This window comes from Danio rerio, chromosome 5 (genome assembly GCF_052040795.2).
Source record: "Danio rerio strain M-AB ecotype USA chromosome 5, GRCz13ab, whole genome shotgun sequence".
NCBI lineage: Eukaryota > Metazoa > Chordata > Actinopteri > Cypriniformes > Danionidae > Danio > Danio rerio.
In genome coordinates, this window is record NC_141025.1 from 22,416,288 (window position 1) to 22,437,996 (window position 21,709).

At 36.8% G+C, this 21,709-nt stretch overlaps 1 protein-coding gene across 5 annotated transcripts in view; it reads right to left on the reverse strand.

Annotated features, from left to right (window-relative positions):
* tenm1 (teneurin transmembrane protein 1) overlaps nucleotides 1-21,709 on the reverse strand; it is a 542,406-nt gene that overhangs the window by 69,218 nt on the left and 451,479 nt on the right. For 3 of the 5 annotated variants that reach the window (XM_087253395.1, XM_087253396.1, XM_087253394.1), the window contains 6 exons: nucleotides 18,740-18,925; nucleotides 13,014-13,043; nucleotides 12,732-12,878; nucleotides 9,223-9,439; nucleotides 4,738-4,857; nucleotides 2,165-2,426 (listed from right to left, as the gene is read on the reverse strand). In XM_087253395.1, the coding sequence (XP_087109521.1) occupies nucleotides 2,165-2,426; nucleotides 4,738-4,857; nucleotides 9,223-9,439; nucleotides 12,732-12,878; nucleotides 13,014-13,043; nucleotides 18,740-18,925 (962 nt within the window). The remainder of the gene's footprint in view (nucleotides 1-2,164; nucleotides 2,427-4,737; nucleotides 4,858-9,222; nucleotides 9,440-12,731; nucleotides 12,879-13,013; nucleotides 13,044-18,739; nucleotides 18,926-21,709) is intronic. The other 2 variants (XM_087253398.1, XM_087253397.1) reach the window with 1 other exon arrangement.

Genomic DNA, 21,709 nt, shown 5'->3' on the forward strand with positions numbered 1-21,709 from the left:
GAACTGGGTTCCTGAATAACTTTTTTGTCTGTTTTATTTATCAGTCAAATGAAAAAGAAGGTCTGTTTTCTTCAAACGGTGAGTAAATGATATGCTCAAAGTGAGCAAGGCATCAATATTAGAACGTCCTCGTTACATTATAATCAAGCAAGGTGTCAGGTTTACACAGTTTCACAGAACTGAGATTTGGACTCCTGCGAATGCTCACTTTATAATTTAAAAAAAATATGTCTACGCTGCAGAAACGTCTTTTTTATACTCTGTTTATGCCATGCTGATTATAATGGGAACATTCTTCCTTTTCTAGCACCACCTGCTTGGTGTGTATATCAAGCGTTACGACCTCTATTCAGCCAAGTGAGCAATTTCATGTGCTGGGTACACAATTTCTGATGCTCCCCTTCACACATTCTGTTGACCATAAGTAACTTTGCAACGACATGTCACCTAACTCTCATTAGAGCATCCCTTTTATTATTAACAAACGGTAGCATATTATTGCTTAGAAAATAACAGCGAGAAAATTAAATATTGAATACGTCATTTTTTCTCATGGACATAATATTTCTAAAGTAGCAGTAGTAATTTACAATGACGAAGGGCAGAGGGTTGCTGAACAACTACTGAGAGATTTCAGCTGCTGTCTGGTCGTTCACTGTCTTTCTACACCTCCCTTTCTTCATGTGTTCAATACTTTTTCCCTGTGTCATTTCATTTTATTACACCTAAGTTCATTTGTAAACTAAAGCCTGGTTTATACTCTGTGCACTTAAGTGTGCACGCGACAAACGTGGCGTCATCGCTGTGTTTGTGGAGGTGCGCTTTGGTTGTGCGCAACATAATTTCGGCTGACGAACTGCACCAAATATTTTTAGGGACTCGAACGAACAGTTTTTGCGGCGCCGCATTAAATTTGAGTTGAATATGAATCACTTTGAAGAGATTTTGTCTGAAACTGGTAAGCCCTATGCCTGTACAGCAGGGGTGCCCAAACTCAGTCCTGGAGGGTCGGTGTCCTGGAGAGTTAATTAATCAAACACACTAGAACCAGCTCCACCTTAAATCAAGCTCTTACTAGATACTAGAAACTTCCTGGAAGGTGTGTTGAAGCAAGTTGGACCTAAACTCAGCAGGACACAGGCCCTCCAGGTCCAAGTGTGGACAACCCTGCTGTACAGACATCTTTATGATCTGCCCATGCATGATCATAGGGATAACCAGATGACCAGTAATTACAAGCTAGGAAGGTTTTAGTAAAAGTTTGGAAAAACCTGAAGGATAAGTTTGTTAATGCCAAAACTTGATTATTTAATTACAGAAATATGTTTCTGAATATTTTGAATTTAAAATAATTTAATATTTACTAAACTATAATTAAGGAACAAATTATTTATTTGATAACACTGAAAAAAATATTTCAACCTGTCGGTTTACAACATACTGATGCCCTGTTTTCTGGACTTTATTGGTGATAATGGTTTATTCTTTCTTAATAAAAACATATATTTGTAGAGCAACCCATGTTCTGTTGTCATTAACATTTTGATAAACTTTAATAGGGTAAACTGTCCGAGATATGAACAAAAGCAAGTGATGCATCAAAGTTGATTAAATAAATCTTAAATGGTTTAAAAAATCTTTACAAATCTTTATAATCATTAAAATTGTTTATAAAAATAATGTGTTTAAAAATCATGAATGATATTAATTATATAATGTAGTTCCTGAAATGTCCTACTTCTATGTTTATTCATCTGATTTTACGGTGAGTTTTTTTTGATCGCCCTCTGTCATTTTAAAAAAATATCACAATGACAAACGCGTATAGTATAAAAAAAGCTGGTGGTGCGCGATGCGGCGCCAGGCGAAAGTAAAAATCAGGCTTAATTAGATTTGTTTTCTTTGCATACATGGATTTCTTTGATCACTATCAACATCTGATGAAGTTTTCAAGTCAACAGCCCCTATAGAAATATGCTTTCTGAGGAAAATAGGGACATGTTTAATACTTATTTACCCCACTGTAACTAAATGTCTGTTGGGGAAACTTTTAAAATAAAGTGCAAGCAGATACTGCCATAACGTTTACTAATATACGAGTGACTGGTAGTCAATAGTATGTGACTATATGATGACCTAAGTTATCATTATATTAGTTTTTTACCTGTAGCTCAGGTAGGACTGCTCCTCTCTCTTCACAGTCAGCAGCAAAGCGTGGAAGGGGAGCAGACAGAACAACGGCATGAGGGCTGATAAGGTTTTTCAGATCACAGACAGGTGTTTTGGATTCAGTTCTTTCCATAAAAACTCGGTCCAAGACCATGAACTGGTTCCAAGGAAGCCAGACCGACCGAATCTGGGACAAAAATGGGGCTCGCTGGAATACAAGAGACACTGAGATTCCACCCACTGCCAGAAGATCAAAGCTGGCAGGAAAGAAAACACAAACATAATTAGAAACAAAGCTTTATAGATTTTCTATTCAATATATACATTTGAAGTCAGATTTATTAGCCCTGCTGCACTGAAAAAAATCCTTAGATTTACAAACTTTAAGCTTACAAAAAGGCTGAATTAAAACAAACAAATTAATTTGAACAAAACTAAATTGAACCCCATATAAATTGTTTGCAACAGTTTTGCAGACATCATTTTTTTCAGTGTGTTAAATTTAAATTCTTTTATATATTTTTTCAGAATTTCTGTTTAACAGATGTTTTTTTTTTTTTACACATTTCTAAATGTAAGAGTTTTAATAACTAATTTCTATTAACAGATTTCTTTTATCTTTGGCTTTTATTTTTTCCTAGATATTTCAGCATTAGTACATAGTACATAGTATTCAGCATTGCCGGCAGCTAGCTCTCTGCAACTCTTGCATGGTCGCCCACTGAAGCTAAGTAGGGCTGTGCCCGGTCAGTATCTGAATGGGAGACCACATTGGAAAGCTAGGTTGCTGCCGGAAGTGGTGTTAGTCAGGCCAGCAGGGTGGCGCCTAACCTGCAGTCTGTGTGGGTCCTAATGCCCCAGTATAGTGACGGGGACTCTATACTGCTCAGTGAGCGTTGTCTTTCGGATGAGACGTTAAACCGAGGTCCTGACTATATGTGGTCATTAAAAATCCCAGGATATCCTTCGAAAAAGAGTAGGGGTTTCACCCCCGCATCCTGGCCAAATCTGCCCACTGGCCTCTGTCCATCATGGCCTCCTAACACTCCCCATCATAACTGGCTTCATCACTCTGTCTCCTCTCCACCAATCAGCTGGTGCTGGTGTGCGGTCTGGCGCAAAAAATGGCTGCCGTCGCGCCATCCAGGTGGATGCTGCACACTGGTGGTGGATAAGAAGATTCCCCCCAATGTGTGTAAAGCGCTTGAGTGCCTAGAAAAGCACTATATAAATATAAGGAATTACTATTAATTATTATTATTATTAAAGTGCATTTTACTGTAAAGGTTTAACTAGGTTAATCAGGTTAACTAGGCAAGTTAGGGTAATAATTAGGCAAAAAAAATGCTTAAGAGGGTTAATAATCGCCTTAAAATGGTTTTATAATAATTTAATACTGCTTTTATTCTAGCCAAAATGATACAAATAAGACTTTCTCCAGTAGAAAAAATCATTATAGGAATTATTGTGAAAATATCCTTAATTCCTTATAAAATTCAAAAATTATTCTAGCCGAAATAAAACAATTTTCCAGTAGTAAAAACATTATAGGAATCAATGTGAACATTTTCTTGATTTTTTAAATATCACTTAAGAAATATTTGAAAAAAGACTAAATATTGCATAGAAGGGCTAATCATTTTGCCCTCCATTGTGTGTATACACAACCATGTGTGCCTATACAGTATGTATATATTATGTTATATATAGTTTTTACATTTTTGATTGTGCAGTAAAATGATCATTCCTGTTCGCCGAGTGTCTAATTCATGAATGAATTACTTGTAAAGTAAAAATATGCACACATTCAAAAATAATTGAAAAATGAAGATTATTGACAGAGTTTCCATGACATGACCAAATTATGTACATTTTATTTGGCTGCTACTGTAAATATTTCATTTATTCTCACACAATAAAAAGGCTATTTGTTTCTATCTATAAGCTCATATGTTTATTATGTTTGCACATGGTTGCACTATTTTTCTTAATTTTTCACGTTTAATAGTAATATTTGCTCAGTGTATAATAGTTTATGTCCTACATTAAATAAAATAAATGAAAAAAGCAAAGCAAAAAAATATATATTTTACTTGCACCAAAAATTTTTTATACAACTTGTCCATACACTTGTTTAGTTACTGTACTGATATTTGAAAGCGTTGCATTTTGCAGTTAATTATATTTGATAATATATGGAAGTATGAATAAGAAAGACATTCTGCAATATTATAAAATCATTGTTTAAAATGAGGAATGACAACAATCTCAAACAAAGAATAACTGCTTTGCACAAACTTGAATTTCATGCAATAGGAGTGTAAGTGTTAGCAAAAGAATAAGAATTCTTGTAAATTATCCAATCCATTTTTTTTTTGTATTCAACTAGCTGACTTTTGCCTCCCACTGTATGCATAGAATGGAGTAGATACAGTATGCAGGACCTACACAACAAGCAGAAGATACTGAATGCACTGCATAAATAAAGAGAACTGTTCACGAGAGATTATAACAGTGTGTGTTCTGTTATATGTCTTTCTTTGCAAAGTGCATTAGAGTGTGTGTTACCTGCCGTCTTGCCGGCTGAGTGTGTACCCATACTCAGGGTTATGCTGAAACGTGACGTTCACGCCAACGAGAGGAGTTCCATCAGAGGCCAAAACCTGACCTCGAATTACACACACTCGACTGCACAGAGAGAGAGAGAGAGAGACGGGAGGTAGAGAGAGAGGGAGGGAAAGAGAGGGAAAGAATGAGTGCAGCCACTGCAAGAGAAACCAGGATCTGTCAGGAGAGATCGAAGCTGGGAGAGCTGCACTCTCTTTCCAGTAATCAGAGAAAAATACAATACATGCTTCAATCGATCGCATACTTCCTCAAACTAGACGATGATGGCAAAAATCATTTTGGGAGATTATTTTTGGGGTGAGTCACACTGCTCAAAGCACAAGCTGGTATTGGATCAGCATAGGAAAGCCAGAGGCGAGTTCACTTCGCATGTGCTAACCAAACACTTTCAGTGGTGTGTGGATGTATTTACAACACATCCCAATATTCATAATGCATTTTTGGATCTGTTAAGGTTTTTTCAAACACTCACTTTTCTTCAGGAACCAAAAGCCACATTTTATTTACCAAATTAATCTATTATACTATATTTACTGTTTATAAAATTGCTAACATTTTTGAAAACTTTCTTCAGTTAAACAAAGAGAAAACTGAAGTCATTGCGTTTGGGAACAAAGATGAGGTGAATGCATACCTTGGCACTAAGGGTCAAACAACAAAAAATAAGGTCAAGAATCTTGGTGTGTTTCTGCAGTCAGATCTGAATTTCAATAGTCATGTCAAAGCAGTAAATAAATCAGCATACTATCATCTAAAAAAAATTGCAAGAATTAAAGATGCTTTGATTCCAGTGAGGAGAGAAACGTGTTCATGCTTTTATAAGCAGCAGGGTGGAATCAGTTTCCACAAATGATCAGATGAGCTCCAACATTAGGCACGTTCAAATCAAGACTTAATACACATCTGTTTAACTGTGCCTTTACTGAATGAGCACTGTGCTACGTCCGAGAGATCGCACTATTATGTCTTTCTTTTCTTTTTAATTTTTTTACAAACTGTTTTAACACATTTTCATCTGTTTTTATCATTTTTATTTCTTTTATTTTTTTTCTTGTTCCTTTTATTCTTGTTTGTGTAAAGCACTTTGAATTAGGATTGTGTTTGAAATGTGCTATATAAATAAACTTGCCTTGCCTTAACATATGTGACCCAGGGCATTGGACATTGCATTCATAGATTTTTCTTTTATGCCTTAAAATTATTAATTAATAATGAATTATTAATATTTATTATTAGTACATTAAGTAAAGATCATGTTCCATATGGTAATAAGGTAAATATATCAAAACTATATCAAAACAATTTTGATGAGATTTTTATTGAGAATAATTTGCTTAATTTACAGAATTTTATCAGCTTTGATGGCTATTTACTTAATATTTAGATTTTTTGAACCCTTAGATTCCTGATTTTCAAGAAGTTACATCTTAGGCAAATACTGTTGTATCTTAACAAAACATACATCAATAAAAATCTTAATTATGCGAGATGTCACTTACAGGGTCACATACATAAAAGTCAATGGTTTTTTAATGAAACACTTTAAAAATAAACCCTGAAGAACTTATGACTCTATTCTTGTGACAGAGCATCATGTAAAACAAAGGCTCTTAAATTAGCATTACCATCATGTTATAATGGTGCGATGAATCTTGCATTAAAGAACGGACAGTCCATGCCCTTTTTCTCTCAAATGGCTCTAGACATTTTGACCTTGTTTTTCCCTTCTTTTTTAGCCAAAACATTGCCTACATTAGCAGGCAAGGGCATGCTTGAGTTTGTGCAGTATCATTTCAATTTCGCATATGAATGAGGATGTCAGAACGGATGTGAGCTGCTGGCTTAAACGGCCAGTCAATGCTGTCAGTCGTGACCAAAGTCTGAGCTAAGATGTCTGTCGCTGTCTGACAAAAAAAAAAGACAGTTGATGTCGCAGAGTCTGCCTTTGCTACTACTCAAAATCTCAGCGGGATCACACAACAATCATAACAAAAACAAATAGTGTGACTTTACAACAAAATGACGTGCATGTAAATACGCTCACACATTTATCATGAAAAGAATATCAGACATCTGGGAAAAATCCCCTTTAAAAAGATTTACATTTTTAAAATTCATTCATTTTCTTGTCGGCTTAGTCCCTTTATTAATCTGGGGTCGCCACAGCTGAATGAACCGCCAACTTATCCAGCAGGTTTTTTACACAGCGGATGCCCTTCCAGCCGCAACCCATCTCTGGGAAACATCCACACACACACACACATTAAGGACAATTTAGCTTACCCAATTCACCTGTACCGCATGTCTTTGGACTGTTGGGGAAACCGGAGCACCCAGAGGAAACCCACGCAAAGGCAGGGAGACCATGCAAACTCCACACAGAAACGCCAACTGAACCGAGGTTCGAACCAGCGACCTTCTTGCTGTGAGGTGACAGCACTACCTACTGCGCCACTGCCTCGCCCACATTTTAAAATGTTTGGCAAAATGTTGGGATTCATGAATGAATCACCAACTATTCCTGCATATATTTTATGCAGCGAATTCCCTTTCAGCTGCAACCCAGTACTTGGAAGCACCCATACACACTTGCATTCACACATGCACTCATACACTAGCAGCCAATTTTGTTTACTCAATTCACTTACTGTATAGCGCATGTCTTTAGACCAGGGGTGGGCAAACTTGGTCCTGGAGGGCTGGTGTCCTGCATAATTTAGCTCCAACACTAATCAAACACACCTGAACATGCTTATCAGTGTCTTCAAGATCACTAGAATTCTATAAACAGGTGTTTTTGATTAGAGCTGGAGCTAAACTGTGCAGGACACCAGCCCTCCAGGACCGAGTTTGCCCACCCCTGCTTTAGTCTATAGCAAAACCTGATCACCTGGAGGAAACCCATGCGAGAGAACGGGGAGAACATGCAAACTCCACACGGAAATGCCAACTGGCCCAGCTAGGACTTGAACCAGCGATCTTCTTGCTGTGAGGCAATAGTGTTAACCACTGAGCCACCGTGCCATCCCATGTTGGGCTATGTAAACCCAAAATGAGACGTTACTAAAAAAAGGATCTTCTATCATCATGATCTATTCACACACAACAAAATATTTTTCACACTTTAACTATTCACACTGAGTGCAAAGCAACTCAATCTGACCTAACTACTTGCAGTTTTTATTAGTGCTGTACTCAGATGTACTTATCATTATCCAGCAAAACATCTACTAATTTAATTTATAATATTTTGGGGTGGTTTAAATGAAGTGGCCTTGACTACTAATTAAATCCAATGTACTTATTGTTTTCATATTGTATTGCACAACACTAAATGGTGCTATTGAGGTGAGCTAGAGGTAAGGGCATGGACAGATGTGGTGGTGTTTGTAGGTTATGTGTGGGTTAGAGTTTACCGGATGGGCTAACAGTGTAATTATACATGTAATTACAAAAATTTATTACAGATGTAATTATATGCTAATGTTTTTAAAAATATAAGAACAATGTGAAAAAAAACCTTGTATGTACAATAATATGTGCATTGCACTAAATAATTATTATTAAATAGAAGTACATAATAGTTAAGGCCAATTAATATAAAGTGGGACTCAATAGAAAACAAATTGAAAATTTTAATAAATTAAAGGGTGTCACGGTGGCTCAGTGGGTAGCAAGATCGCCTCACAGCAAGAAGGTCACTGCTTGGAGCCCCGGCTGGGTCAGTTGGCATTTCTGTGTGGAGTTTGCATGTTATCACCGTGTTGGTGTGGGTTTCCTCCGGGTGCTCCGGTTTCCCCCACAGTCCAAAGACATTCGAAACAGTTGAACTGGGTAAGCTAAATTGTCTATAGTATATGTGTGTAAATGAATGTGTATGGGTGTTTCCCAGTGTTGGGTTGCGGCTGGAAGGGCATCCTCTGGGTAAAAATATATTCTGCATAAGTTCATTCCGCTGTGGCGACCCCTGATTAATAAAGGGACTAAGTCGAAAAGAGAATGTATAAATGAATAAAATAGGTTAACAAATAAGCAAATAAATAAATGAATGAGTCTATTATTAATATGCTTCATAATTACTAGGTAGTACACTGAAATTAATTAAAGTTAACAGTAATCAAAGGATCTTACAGATAAGATAAAAAGTGTCAGATCGTGACCAAAGTCTGAGCGAAGATGTCTGTCAGTGTCTGACCTAATAAAACAGCAGCATCTGCTTTTGCTTCTACACAGAATCTCTGCTGTATTGCACAGCAGTCATAAAAATACAAAAGCAGAAGAGTGATTTCACTGGAATATGATGTGTATGGTAAAAAAAAGCTAATCTTACGACCAAAATAAATATAAAAATGCTGCTTCACCTGTAAAAAAAAAGACTTTGTGTGCATTTGAGAGTGCAAATATTTACAAGCGTTTGTTTTTCACCTGCTGTCAAATGGCAGGTCTCCTGGTAGTATGTGTGTGCTGTCCCGTCCGATGAGGAATCGCACACGCTCGAAAAACTGACGCGAAGGGCGAGTTTCATAAGAGGTGTGGCTCTGCTGAATGATGTCACGAGGGTCAGGAGAGCCTTGGCACAGTGGGGCGCTCGCACACACCTGCTGACTACAACAGTCTGGGTCGACACAGTCCATGAGACCATCTGAAAAACACACACACACACACACTTTACATGAGACATGTAGCCTTGATGCAGGTTGCCCTTGCTCAGCGTGTGTCTGTGTGCACATGATCTCATTTGTCAGCTCCATTAAAGGGGATCTGTGCTTTTACCCTCCCACAGGAGAGAGTCTCAGAGAGAATAACCCAGAAACCTCTCACACACACTCACACATATGTTTACTTAGATGCCTTTAAAAAAGGACATGCCTATTACAGACTTTCACTGTTTAATTTGAAGCTGGTTTCAATCGCTAATTACTCAAATAAATCTCTGAAATATATATTGTTTTGCATGGACATGCCTTTTACAAAGTATATTTTTGTTAATCGCAAATCACCTTACATACATGTTTTATGCATTTTTTGCCCATTATAATCAACCCAGGCTCATTATGGACATGTATCCCAGTATACATTTTTGAAGAGAGAGCGAAACATGTCTCAGGAGCTACGATTTTTTTTTGCAGTTTATTTTTAGTTTAGTTTAGTTTTATTTCTCTCATCATGAGTGCCATTCGCGCCTACTGTTCTCACATAAATCCATCAGAGGCCACTGTCAGCTGACTGTGGAACCGACCGACCGACTGATTAATCCCCTCTCCCAACCCCCTTCTCTTAACCCAGGGGTCGGCAACCCGCGGCTCTAGAGCCGCATGCGGCTCTTTAGCGCTGCCCTAGTGGCTCCCTGGAACTTTTTCAAAAAATGTTTGAAAATGGAAAACGATGAGGGAGGAAAATATATTTTTTGTTTTAATACGGTTTCTATAGGAGGACAAACAATCTTAACGTTTTCCAATGCTGTAAAAGTGTGTAGAATATTTAATTTCAACATTTCTGTCAACGAAGATTTGCGTCATAGCCTGCGACACACGTTTCTATCAGCAGGGCGGGATGCCAGGCAGGTAGCTGTTGTAAACAAACCGGCGGCTGTGTGGTGCGCCATGGAGCGCAAGCTGTCTTTGCCAAAGATGTACAGCGGGGCACGCTTTCTCATTTTCCCTCCCTGAGAGAATTCTAAGAAGCCCACCCCGATCACTCACTCAACGGTAATTATTTACAAGGTGCGATCGTTGATATGCAAACCCCTAACCCCAACCGTCATTGGGGGAAAAGCAAATCGTACTAAATTGTACGAATTAGATCGTACAAATTCATACGAATTAGCCACTAAATGAAAAAGTTACGAATTGCTGTGAGATTGTGTTGGTTGAGCACATTCCCAGGAATGACTCGAGCTGATCTTGAAATGGAAATGGCAGACTGCGTTTTATATATATATTTTATATTAATGTTAAGCACCTTGGGTCTGAGAGTAACGCAATTTCGATTCTCTGTATGTCTTGTACATGTGGCTGAATTGACAATAAAGCTGACTTTGACTTTGACTTTATTGCACTGTTTGTTGCACAGATAAGGGGCACGTTGCACGTTAATTTTGATGTTGTTTTTTGGAATCCTGAAAATAAAAATAAAAAAACATAAAAAAATCTGATTTCTTTATTGCATTTCTTTAATTTCATCCAAGCAAAACATAATGCAATAATATTGTAATGAAGTTAAACTTGATCATTAAACATAATTCATTAATATTGTAATGAAGTTAATCTTGATAATTAAACATAATGCATTAATATTGTAATGAAGTTAAACTTGATCATTAAACAATTCTTTAATATTGTAATGAAGTTAAACTTGAACATTAAACATAATTCATTAATATACTGTAATTAAGTTAAACTTGAGACGGCATTGTACAACAGAGTAGTCACGTGGCGCGTCATTCTCTACAGGATGCACTGCAGGGAAATGAACATTTAATCATGAAGGCTCAGTATGTATTTGTAGCCAGCAAAGTCATTTTTATAGTAGCCTAATATAGCTAATATAAATACATACAGCATGTGTTGCCATCATTATAAGGCTTATATAAGGCTTTTAATTTTTTGCGGCTCCAGACATATTTGTTTTTGTTTTTTTGGTCCAATATGGCTCTTTCAACATTTTGGGTTGCCGACCCCTGTCTTAACCCAACGAACAGTGTTTTCTAAAGCAATCAAAAAAAAAAAAGAAAAAAAAGAAAGAAAAGCCCTAATAGTCGCCTGATTTTTACCACGTTTTCACATGTTACCATGTTATCACGCTGTTATTTACTTGTTTATTTTTTTTTTGCCATTTGTTCTACCTGCTTTCTGGAACAGTTCCTCATCGGAACCGAACTATGTCGTCACCCCTCTAAGTCTTAAAACCTTCGACGTACAGTGCATCTGGAAAGTATTCATAGCGCTTCATTTTTTTCCACATTTTTTCATATTACAGTCTTATTCCAAAGTGGAATAAATTAATTTATTTCCTCAAAATTCTACAAACAATACCCCATAATGACAATGTGAAAAAAAGATTTTTTGAAATTGTTGCAAATTTGTTAAAAATAAAAAACCTGAAAAATCACATGTGCATAAGTATTCACAGCCGTTGACGTGAAGCATTAAATTGAGCTCAGGTACATTCTGTTTCTGAAATAAATTAATTTAATCCATTTTGGAATTAATGTGGAAAAAGTGAAGTGCTATGAATACTTTCCGAATGCACTGTTCGTGACGTGCAACAGGGCAAACTGGTGACAGCAAAAAAGGCATCCACACGGAAGTAAGATAGAGGTAAGGTACACTGGTGTAACCTCTCTACATAATTCACTTTCTCCAGAAACGTATTCAGGGCTACATATTCACAATGAGCCTGTGTTACAGTAATTATAATACCATTCAAATGTTTGCGGTAGGCAAGATTTTTCAGAGTTTTCTCTTACACTAATAAAGGCAGTTATTTTGTGAAACTGTAACACAACTTAAATGAACTATTTCTATTTTAATATTTTAAAATCTACATTATTCTTGGTACATTGTCAGCAGCCATTACTACAGTGTCCTGTGGCGCATGATCATGCAGAAATGATTGTTATATGCACAGTTCTTATTATAATCATTAACATTGAAAACAGTTGTGCTGATGAATTTTCTTTTGAAAACTCTCATATATTTGTAAAATGGTTCAGAAGCTCTAAAGAAGAGTTTTCATCTGCAATAGAAATCTTTTCTAATATTATAAAAGTCTTTACTGTCACTTCTGTTTAATTCACAGAATCCTTGCTGAATAAATACATATTCATTTCTCTAAAAACCCTCTTTGAATGGTCATGTATGAACAGTTTCTTTGTAAGAGTTAACCTAAAGCTTCATTCATTCACACAGCTCATCTCCTATAGAGTTCTTTACCGCTGTCATTATCTTTACTGTCATTGCACTCGGTTTCCATGACGACGTTACAGCCCGGCCCGCTCCATCCAGACTGGCACACACAATGCCAACCGCTCTGCTCCAGCGTGCAGCGTCCATTACCGTTACACAACCCTGGGCAGGCATCTGGGGGAGGAAAAACGACAAAATACCATTAATCATGTCATTACTTCTTCAGACTCGGAATAAAGCTGTTCACATAAAAGACATCACAAAGACATCTATTCATTTCTTCATTCACTCTAACGCGCACACACTTACCTTTATCAAACAGATCCAGGTAATGTGCGGCTGAAAGAGTTACAAAATGAAAGATGGAGAGAATAAAGAGGAGAAATTACATTGGAGACATACTTCAGAGGAGCTCTGTGTGTGAATGTGCACTGGTGTTTTTTTTTAAAGTGTCCCTGTCGTTTACTGCCTTAAGCGTATATTTGTCCCCTGAGCTTCACAGACTGTTCTCATCATGAGCGCCACAATTAAAGGAAAGCGCCGTGGCTCCGAGGGAGAGGAAAAGAATGAAAAAGAGGAAGACAGAGAGGGAAAAAAAGACAGACGGGGAGGAAGACAGACTGTTTGGTTTATACAGTAGATCATCTAACAAGGCAAAAACACAGCTCTATCTTGGTTCACTGTCAGTTGATTTACATGTTTCATAAAAAATGCATGATCCCTGTCAAATTAAGGCTGAAAAATGGTTGAAAAGGCAAATGCTCATCAGGAAATGATATTTACAAAGTGTCTGGAGCATGATTTCAAACAACTGCCAGTCAGAACGAAGATTGCCTTTTTTATGCTAACGTGTTAATCAAATGTGACACCCCGCTGTCAAAGGTTTGGCAAAATGTCGGGTAAATATCAAGATTGAGATGAGATGTTACTAAAAAAAAGGTTGTTAAGGGCCTATTCACATGAAGAACAGCACACAAAAGCACAGGAAAACACAAACACAATTTGACACACATTTTCAGATTCACATAAATACAGCAGATTTCGATTTAAGTTCTTATTAGTGTTGAAAAAAAAATAAAACACTACACATCAAATTTCAGGGTTTAAACTATTTTGGTTATACTGCTAAATTTAATTTAGCTGTTAAAACATAAATATTAATATACTGTTTAAAAAAATTGCTTAAAGTTATTATACACTCTCAGAATAAATGGTACAATGTTGTACCAAAGAAGGTATAAACCCTTGTCACTCTGGCAGTAAATTTTCGTGGGACAGAATTGTACCTTAAGACAAAAAATACACATTTGTACAATTGCAGTTTGTACGTTTAAGGACATCATTTGTATCATGGGAAACCAAAATGTACCTTTGGTTTTTAAATCCTGCAGATACAATATTGCACCTTCATCAAAGGTACAAATCTGATCCATGAAGGTACCACTGCAGTGACAAGACACTTTGTACCTTAACAGTGTCAAATGTATTCCTTCAAGAACTATTAAAAGGCATTTTGCTTCATCCAAAATGTGTTGATTTGTTTTCAGTAAATAATTTATATGTATTTTATCAAATACATTTATTAAACAATGTTTAAGTTTACCAAAAAAGTTTATGTTGTGTAAATACACATTTTCACAATAAAAAATAAAAATACTTTAACATTAATCAACAATAATCTTTTTTTGCTAAACATTTCACAACACTTTTCACGAAAATGAAACACATTCTCCCATGTCCAATATAAAAGATTTTTTCTTCAGTTTTCACACAATATCTTTGTAATTTTTTTTAAGTTAATTTACTCAATTTAATTTTTTTTAAAAATAGAAATAGAATTATGCAAAATATTGTAATGAGATATGCACAATATTCGATTCGTTTACAATACTAAAATGTCTGCATGAACACATATGCAGGACTTTTGCCAGCTCATGTCCGTAGTGGAAAGCAAACTGATAGTGGATATCAATGTATGCTCACCAAACAATTATTAAAAATGACTTAAATGTTTAGTTTACAATACCTATAATCTTATGTTTTGCCAGTTGTTTAGTATTATAGAATTTAATAATTAATGTTTAGGAGTTTCTATAAACATATCCTTGTTAATGATGATTCAGGTTTTAATACAGAAATTATTCATAAGATCATGTTTGCATTTCCAGTTATATTTATTTTCATAGATATTGTAATAAATATAGAGTTGTCCAACACTTATGTACCTTTTTTATGAGAATAATTGCCTACCTTCATTTCAATTGTACCGTAAAATGTACTGTACAGAACAGTATCACAAGAGGTCTTTTCTGTACTATATAAGGTACAATATTTACAGATGTACAAAACTGTTTCTTAGGGAACATTTTTGTACCACTGTGAACCTTTTTTCTGCGAGTTTGCAAACTTAAAATTTAAACACATAGGAGATCAAAACTGGAAACCTATAACCATTGACTTTTATAGTATTTGCTTGTCCTACTATGGACAACAATGGTTACAGGATTTGTAAAATTCCATTCAATTAATCTTAATTTATAAAGCCCTTTTTATAGCATAGTTTGTGTCAAAGCAGCTGAACATAGGTGAAGTTCTAGTAAATAAAACTTTAGTTCATTTGTCATAGTTTAGTTCAGTGTAATGCAGATGTCACTGCTGAAAGACAAAATGTTTTCTTTTGTGTTCAACAGAAGAAACAAACTCATAAAGATTTGGAATCAGTTGAGTAAATTCTCATGTTCATCTCTTTAATGTGATTAAAACATTAGAATTTAGTCTTCAAATGAATAACAAAATAAAAAATAAATCAAAAGTGGCACATCCCTTGCATTTATAGTGGACAAGTGTCACAGATTGATTGTGAAATCATATTTTGTTCTTTCTGTTGATATTTTGATTCTGTGTTGTAGTTCTACAACACCTTGTATTGCATTCATTCATAATTCAAATCTACCAAATTTTCATAAATAGATGTAAATGAGACCGACCAGATTTCCTCTGAATACTTTATTAATGAGAATGAATAACTAGCTGTTGTAAAAATCCAATTAAATCTGTGTAAACAAAATCCATCTTAGCACTACAGAATGACATCAAATCTGCATTTAAAGTGACATCTAGATGCATTCACACTGACAGTTTAATGAGGTGGTATAAATGGATTACTTTTCAATGGGAATTGTGCGAATAAGGTTATGATATCAATGTTTTAAATATGAAATCATGAGGAAAATGATACTAAGATTTAAATGGAAAAAATAATATTGCCAGAAGTTGGTGTAGATCTGAATGATTTATTCACGTAATGATTCATTCAGGTGATTCATTCAAAGTGGCTGATTCATTCAGGAGTTAAGAAAGTAGCAGTTTCCATGAATGGCTCATTGACTGATCAGGGTCATTTAAAAATGTAGTCATGAAACACTGCTGTGTGATTTTATTGGGAAACGGTTTAGCAGCTTAATTTCATTATCAAAATACACCATCAGAAAAAAAAAGCAACACAAGCGGTCACAAGGTACATGCTTGTGCCTAAAGGGTCCATATTAGTACAATGTTACTTATTATTGCCTTCAATTTTCAAAAAGTATACTATTGTTCAGTTTAGGTACTAATATTTACCTTTTAGGTATCAGTATTGACTCAAATGCATACCTTTTGCAAAGAAACTAAACCCATGATACCTTATGTACTATCATTTATGAAAGTGCAAGGTAGAAACACTGACAAAGTTCTGTCTAAAATGTATTTTAATATTTATTTTGTTAGTCATATTTGATTTGCTCTGATAAAAACAGCACTCTTTCTTGTCATAGTCATAAACAGTCATGTACTAAATACAAAACAGAACACATGCCACAGCATTTCTGAGCCAACTTCTTAGAAGTGCCAACTTTTGCAATCATTCCTGACATTAAAATCACATTATAGAGATTGAAATGAGCAATAAAAGCTGAGCGCTACAGTGTGTTGATGAATGTAATTGCATCGTCATCTCAGAGAAGTTTCTAGAAATGAACAGTACACCTGTTCCAACATACCAGTAATTCTTGCATAAAGAAAACACAGATGTTTTTGAGTTCATATGACTTCCACTTAAACGCGGGCCTACACAGAACTTGTACTTTATAATCCAACTAGAAAAGTAACGTTCGTAGACAGAGTTTTTTTGTGGCTTGAGAAAGTCCTATTCTCAAAGTTTAAAATAGATTTAAAGTTTACATCATTGAATGGGTTTGAAACAGTTATAACTACATATATGTTTCTAGTATGCATGTTTCTAGCATGAATTGTTTCTTGGAAGGCAGTTGATAGAGTGTTCCGGGTGGTTGTCAGGTGGTTGCCAAGGCATTGCTACTCAGTTGTTTGGTTATTCTAAGTGGTTGCTAGTATTTTGAGTGGTTGTTAAGGCATTGCTAGAGTGCTCCAGGTGGTTTCTAAGATGTTGCTAGGCCATTGCTAAGGTTTTCTGAGTGGTTGCTAAGGTGTTCTAGGTGGTTGCTAAGGTGTTGGTAGGTGGTTGCTAGGGTGTTTTAAGTAGTTCCTAGGCGATTGCTAAGGCATTGCTAGGTAGTTGCTAAGGTGTTGCTAGGCGGTTGCTAAGGTGTTCTGAGTGGATTCTAGGCAGTTGCTAAGGCGTTGCTAGGTGGTTGATAAGGTGCTGCTAGGTGGTTGCTAGGGTGTTATGAGTGGTTGCTAAGCGGTTGCTAAAGCGTTGCTACATGGTTGGTAAGGTGTTTTTGGGCAATTTCTAAGGTGTTACTAGATGGTTGCTAAGGTGTTGCTAGGCAGTTACTGAGTGGTTGCTTAGGTGTTCTAGATTGTTTCTAAGGTGTTGCTAGGTGGTTGCTAAAGCGTTGCTATGTGGTTGCAAAGGTGTTGCGAGATCGTTGCTAAGGTGTTGCTAGGTGGTTGCAATGGTGTTCTAAGCTGTTGCTAGTCGTTTGCTAAGGCTTTGCTAAGGTGTTGCTAGGTGGTTGCTAGGGTGTTCTAAGCTATTGCTAGATGGTTGTTATAGCGTTGCTAGATGGTCATTAAAGTGTTGCTAGATGGTTGCTAGGAGGTCGCTAAGGTGTTGCTAGGTGGTTGCTGAGCAGTTGCTTAGGTGTTCTAGGTTGTTGCTAAGGTGTTGCTAGGTGGTTCCTAGGGTGTTCTGAGTGGTTGCTAGGTGTTTGCTAAGGCATTGCAAAGTGGTTGCTAAGGTGTTGCTAGATCGTTGCTAAGCTGTTACTAGGTGATTGCTAAGGCATTGCTAGGGTGGTTGCTAAGGTATTGCTAGGTTGTAGCTAAGGTGTTGCAAGGTGGTTGCTAGGGTGTTCTAAGCTGTTGCTAGGGAGTTGTTAAGGTGCTTTGGGTAGTTGCAAGGCAGTTGCTAACATAAATTAGCATGGTTCTAGTATGAACTAGCATGTTGCTAGCATAAATTAGCATATTATTAGCATGGTTCTAGTATAATTAGCATGATGCTAGCATGTTTTTAGTATAAACAAGCATGTTTTTAACATGAATTTTGCATGAATTAGCATTTTGCTAGTATGTTTTTAGTATGAATTGCCATGTTGCTAATATGATCAGTATGTTGTTTGTATGTCTAATGTAAAGTCAATAGCAGTTTTTTTTATGATGGATGTCTATGGGAAAGTTGCTAGGGTGCTGTAAGTGGTTGCTAGCGTGTGGCTGAAAGATCATCAGTGATTGGCAGATTGGTAGTCTGAGTTAAATGAGCTCAACTTTAAGTCTGTATGACAGCCTGGTGGAAAGTCAAATGGAAGTCAATTGGACTTTTCCGAATTTTCCAGGACATGCTGGCAAAGACCTGGTGCACTTGCAGTCTGAGCTGCATGCAATGATTACAGTGATGTCACTAGCTCCATTGAGTGTACTGTGTATGTATTGAGTGCATAATAAAGGCTTCATCCAAATACTATTGGAATATTCAGGAGTCATCAGTGCAGTCTCGTGTCAGAAATCATTGTTGTATGCTGATTTAATGCAAATGTCTTATTGTCAGTGTGCATTAACTTATAAGAACTTACCAATAGTGCAGTGCTCTCCCTCCCAACCAGGCTGACAGACACACTGCCCGTCCCTGCATTCTCCATGCTCTTCACAGATTGGATGGCAGGGCTGTTTGTCACAAGTGGTTCCCTCCCACCCTTCCTCGCACTGACAACGCCCAGCAACACACACACTATGTGGACTGCAAGGAACGGGGCAAACCTCTGAAAAAAAAAAAATGACAGAGTTTTGTTACCTTTCATTGCCATCTATCATCAAACCATCTCTTTAGAAGTGCACTCAAAAAGTTTCCCTTCAAGCAAAGTCTTAGATTTCATACTGACTGGATGCATGAAGCAGTGTGTGTTTACTAAGTAGCGCTGCTGCACGTCAAAAGCAGTTTATGCATTGTTTTCCTCCATTTTGTAGCAAACATACAGTATATGGGCGTTTTTGAACTGAGTGGCGGTGATTTTCTGTGTGTTGTTGGTGGTTCATGCTGATACACAGCTGGTTGCGGCACTGTACCATGACGAGACTGCTCTCTTCCTGCTGGGGTTATGCATTGGACGGAGGAATTTAGTGGTGTGTGTTCACAATCTGTGCTTGAAGCCCCAGCTTCTTTTCCTCTATCAGTGGCATGGCTGCCCTCGGTCGTCACGGTTTGTTTCATCCCTCCAGTAGGGAAACCTTGTTTGGCCACTTTTCCCCACTCATTCTGATTGGAGTGACCGGTGAATGGCAAACAAGCTGAGCACACTGGTTGAAAGCACTATATATGATATATTTCTTATTGTTTATAACTGTTTTGTAATGTCAGCATGGATATTTAATACAAATATTTAATTGAAATCCCTTTAGTTTGGTTTAAAGGAAATATGTATTTTCCAGTTTGTTGAGCCTCCACACTGTTAATTTAAGATTGAAGCTGGATACAAAACAAAACAAAATCTGTTTTAATGATGTAAATTTTGCAGCTGAATTTACCAAACATTAAAAAGACTGCTGTGTGCTGGGCTAAAAGCGCTTGTTGTGTGTGTGTGTGTACATCCGATGGTATTTTTAGCAGCCGGGAACTCGTGAAGTTGTCAAATCAGAGGCAGGGATTCCTCATCACACACACACACACACACACAAATGAAGATCTGCTGTAAGACAATCTGTTTTGGATGTCTGTATTGAGCTGTAATAAGCAACATTGTGTCTGTAAAAACAAAACAGAATTCTGTCTTTTTATGGTCTAATGTGGCTTGTTTGCATGTTTTTTTTTTTTTTTGGTCTATTCTGCATTCACTTTTTAGGTAAACCACAAAAAAAAAAAAAAAAAAAAAAGGTGGTTTGAAAGCTGACCGAAGCCCATCTTTTCAGAGGTCCATGCCGTTTTGTTGCCACACCAGGCTTTAGATGGCAGAGTTCTTACAGTACTCATCAAAATTCACTTCATTAACTGAGCAGTACTTGGAAATTATGGGCACACAAAGTGCTAGAGTGGTATGACCGCATATATCATTCAAGCAGAATAAATTGTTAACCATAATAGATTTTTTACTCTATGTGACATGTAAATAAGTGGGCGTGGCTTACTCCTTTGCATTGTGTGTGTGAGCAAGACACTGCTGAGAGAAGTGCTGACTGAACACTCATACTAAAGTCAGGTCAGCAATCTGAGCTGAACTTTATCTGTTACTGATTGTAAATACAGGATAACTCCATGCAGGTTATCCCTCCAAAAGTAAACAGTCACTTGTGTAGTGCTATTGACCTTATTCTAAAATGCGGAAGTGCGCCTGTTTTCGCGATTGTCTTAGAACTTCCGATTCAGTCGCCTATGGGAGAAATGACTAGGAATAATAAACGGCAGAAAATGGCCAAACTACTTGCTCAACAAACAAATGTTTGCATGACTACACAGACCAAGTAGCATATTATAATAAGAAAATATTAAATTGCAACATCAAGCAGCGTAACGAGCAGTTGTTAACGTCAAAAAATGAATGGAAGTGAATGTGACCGGAAGTCGCGAGACAAAAAGATTCAAATGGCAGCGCCCACTCGACAGCTGAGAATAAGGTGAATAGCCTCTGCTGGCTAACAGTCTCTTTCAGGTCCTAAAGCCCATCTAGTAACATGACTGATTCACATCAATGATGAGGTGCTGTAAACCTTAGACTAGGCAAATTTATGTACAATTTAAAAATAACTTGGTTTTTGTCATAAAATGTTGAGCCTTGTTTTATATGTTGGTCAGAATATAAGAAAAAAGAATTGAATTGTTGACTGTGACACCAAACAAACTTTAATATTAATCCCAAGCAGCCTCCCGCTGGGTTCTAGTGCCTGCCCAATGAGAATTTCATAATGGGTATGCTGTATTATGGCCCGTTTCCACTGAGTGATACAGTAAGGTACGGGTCCGTACAGGTAACCTTTATCAGGCTAACAGGTTTGCATTTCCACTGCCAAAATAGCACCAATAGTTCATGTTTTAGGTTGCTGAAAAAATCATTTGCTCCTTTGCTGCTTCTCCTTTGTTTTTTTTTTTTGTTTTTTTGTGCTTTATTCTCGCTTTTGTCTGTTTCTGAAAGGATCGGATGTCTGATGCACTTCAATAATCAAGCGTATATTATTATCATCAGCTCAAGAAGTTTGTTATTTCCATACAGAATATACAGATGCGCGGTGAGCTCTCTGGAGAAGTGAAACCGCTCGCACTTTTAGACAGGCTCGTAAGACAAAAACAGGACACAGAAGATTTTGTTCTTCTTGGCTTTGTGACTGTTCATCAAGAAGACAACAAGGTTTGTTTATTATACATTATTGTTTTACATTATTATATGTATATATTATAATGTTCAATGTCTCGGCTGTGTTTTTAAAAATGGCGGTTCCTTTGTTTTTTATTCTCCTGTTTGTCTACGAGCGAGTGACCTATCTCTGTAAACCAATAGCATTCAGCTGTGCTTCTATCTCCGCCTTTTGGAACCCTTTTGTTGTGCTAGGTACCCTTT